The sequence below is a fragment of the Acanthisitta chloris genome, unplaced genomic scaffold (assembly GCF_000695815.1).
Source record: "Acanthisitta chloris isolate BGI_N310 unplaced genomic scaffold, ASM69581v1 scaffold39333, whole genome shotgun sequence".
NCBI classification, from domain to species: Eukaryota; Metazoa; Chordata; class Aves; order Passeriformes; family Acanthisittidae; genus Acanthisitta; species Acanthisitta chloris.
This window is the reverse complement of record NW_008667242.1, coordinates 236-3,332: the sequence shown is the minus strand read 5'-3', so window position 1 is coordinate 3,332 and position 3,097 is coordinate 236. Positions and strand designations below refer to the sequence as shown.

General features: G+C 52.3%; 1 protein-coding gene across 1 annotated transcript in view; it reads right to left on the bottom strand.

The window, feature by feature from the left end:
* Positions 1-2,880, bottom strand: part of SOD1 (superoxide dismutase 1, soluble) — a gene marked incomplete at its 5' end in the record, with an annotated part of 3,423 nt that extends 543 nt beyond the window's left edge. The window contains 3 exons of the mRNA XM_009072425.1: positions 197-311; positions 2,238-2,307; positions 2,787-2,880. Of these exons, the coding sequence (XP_009070673.1) occupies positions 197-311; positions 2,238-2,307; positions 2,787-2,880 (279 nt within the window). The remainder of the gene's footprint in view (positions 1-196; positions 312-2,237; positions 2,308-2,786) is intronic.
* Positions 2,881-3,097: the final 217 nt, after the last annotated feature.

Sequence of the window (3,097 nt, the reverse complement as noted above, 5' to 3'; positions counted from 1 at the left end):
AGGAAATCACGATCTCATGGCAGTGAAGTGCCACACTAATGCACAGAGGGCTCTCAGGCAAAGTACTCCCCACACTGGCAGTCTTGCACTGCAGGTTCTGTACCAGACACCAGGGACTGGCCTCCATGAGCAAAGTCCCCACTCACAGCTGCAACCATTCCAAAGTTCTTCAGAGAAAAGGCACCGGGACACTCACCACCATGGTGCGCCCGATGATGCAGTGAGGGCCACTGAGGGAGATGACAGAGTCCTGAATCTCCACCTGGGCCACTCCTCCCTTGGCAGTCACATTGCCCAGGTCTCCCACGTGCCTGCACAGCAACACAGAAAAAGAAAGCTGGGATGCACTGAAAGCTCTTCCAATGGACAGCTGTGATGTTATGTTGTTCCTACATTTGGATACTCCACCATCCTATCTCCAGGGCACATGCATGTGTCCTCACTCACTCACCACTTTCAGTCAATGACCAATTTTAACTTTTAGTTCAAAGGATGATTAAAATTCAGCCCTAGGCAGAACTTAAGGAAGGTGAATTAGCAGTCCAGAACCAGTGGAGCCACAGCACACAACTCTCTCACAGCCCAGTATCCACCCATGACTGTGGCATTTCCCTCTGCCTGAAGGCTCTCAAATTCAGTGGAATGACCTTTCCTGCACAGACCAGGTTTGCTGGAACACTGCCACTGCTCCCAAGAGCTTTCAACATCCATCCCAGATCAGCTATTCCACAGGCAGCCACAGGCTTTGGGGTTTAAGTAAGATTAGAAAAAATGGTTTGTCAGGGGACAGGTCAAAGGGGAAGTGCACAGCTCCAGCCAGCACCAGGGATGATTATCCTAGTTTGCCTGGCATTTCCCCATCACTTGGCATCCTGCTCTCCCACACAGCTCTTATCAGAGCTTCATCTCCGCTAGGGCTTCCCTAGAGAGTTAGGCCTCAAGCAGCTGAGTTTTCTCTGGACATCTGAACATTCCAGTGTGTTGTGTTCTGCATATCTATCCAAACAAAACATTCACCCAGAGTACACACTGATGTTGTGCCAGACTCCTCTATTCAGGTTCAGAACCGGGAATACCAAAGCATTCCTAGAACTCTCCATGCAACAGGGTGACAGTCCTCACCACCAGCTCCTTAGCACAGCCTCAATTCCACATTTTTAACCAAGTCCTATAAAATCGGGTCAAGGCCAGCTTTCCCTTTAGGAATTTGCTCAATTGGAAGCTTAATTCCAAGAAGCTTCAGTCCAATTGTCCATTTTGGACACTGTCCAATTCAGTCCAATTGTCCAATCCACACTGACAAAATCATGATCCAGTTCTTGCACCCTCCCAAGGAACTGCCCTTCCTCAGGTGCCTGGGCAGGCAGGTCTGCCCAGGAGCAGGATTTGCCCAGCAGAAGACAGGATGTGGTGCCCTTGGCACCTTTAGCCCCAAGCACACATTGCATGCTGTGTCATGCAGGGAGCTGGCAGGTAGCCAGCTGCTCCACTGGGAGGCCTTATCAGCCACAGGAGGTGTGCAACCCGGACAAGGTGATCGTTGTGGCTCAAGGCATGCCCAGACCCTCCTGTGCAGGGCCAGGCTGGCTCTGACACCTGCTCCCAGCTCCACTCCCCACCACAGGGCCCTCCCAGTCCCCAATTCCAGTAAGCACATAATTTCCTCAGATATCCGAAGGCTCCCAGAGGGAACTGGGCTGTGGGAACTGCTCCCAGGGGGAGAACCAGGTCTCATGTCCCACTGAAGCACAGAGATATTTAGCAGGAGCACGAGGCCCTGCACTGACACACAACCACTGGAACATCTCAGCCAGCAGCCCCCAAACAGCCCAGCACAGCCACCCCAACAGCTCTGCATCATCCTGCAGGGTCCCCTGCAGCCTCAGCACCTTCCACTGCCACACCACAACCTTGCACACAGCCCAGCAGGGGCCACTTCGGGGCCCTGTTGTACAAAGCTGCCCTGGACCAGAACCAAATGTGACCAAACAAGGCTGCAACACACAAACCCCACACTCACCACTCAGTGAGAGCCCTCACCTCTCCTTCGCCAGCCAGGGCAAAACCAGTGACATGTCCCAAAGACGACATTTTACACCACACTCGGAGCCAAAGCATGTCACAAGCTGCTGTTCAGCTATTAAAGCCTTTGCTAAGTGACCTCATGAGTCACTCAGGAATGACCAGGTGTCCCTGGCATTATCCCAGCCCCAGCAGAGCCCAAGCCCTGCACTCACCTCTCGGTGTCACTTGGAGCTCCGTGCTGCTTGCGCTCGGGGTTGAAGTGAGGCCCAGCACTAGTGCACCCTGGAACACAGCACAGCTGTCACAGACACATTCCCTGCAGCAGCCAGCTCCAGTCTGCTGCTCTCACCCTGCTTCCAGGTTCCCAGAGCACTGAGGACAGTCCCTCATGAGGAAACAGCACCTCTCCTGCTCCCTCACGCTGCAAATCCTCTGGGGGTTAAGTCACCTCCTGGTGACTTACACATTCAGTTAGGTAAGATTACTGATTCTAGAACACTCTGGGGTCAGCTGGAAACTTTCCCATTTCCTAACACAGTGCTGTTAGGAATTAGGTGAGTGCTTGCAATGTCAGATCTCAACCTGTCCAAAGCATTACATGGGATGCAGTTTCTCAGGAAATGTCATAACCTCTCCACAAAGACCTGCAACCCTGATACCAGGTACACTTTGCTGCTGCAGCACTACCAGAAGCTCTCCAAAGCTGAACAACCACACCTCAGCTGTGGCTGAAAGCCTGGATGGATATTCCATGATCTTACCATTGGTGTTGTCTCCAAACTCATGGACGTGAAAGCCATGCTCTCCATCCGCCAAGCCAGTGATCTGTCCAGTGACTTTTACTGGTCCGTTACCCTTTAAAGATAAGGATTTATCACAAGGACTTTGGCATCACCTGTGTCTCATGAAGCCGATGGAAAGCACTGGAGGCTACATAACCCCAGCGAAGTGCCAATACAGCACCGCACGGCATTGGCGTTTACTCAACCGCCTCAAAGATCCTTTTCCTATGACTTACCCACAAACACTAGAGATACCTGTTACCCAGCGGGACACTTCCCAGAACGATCCC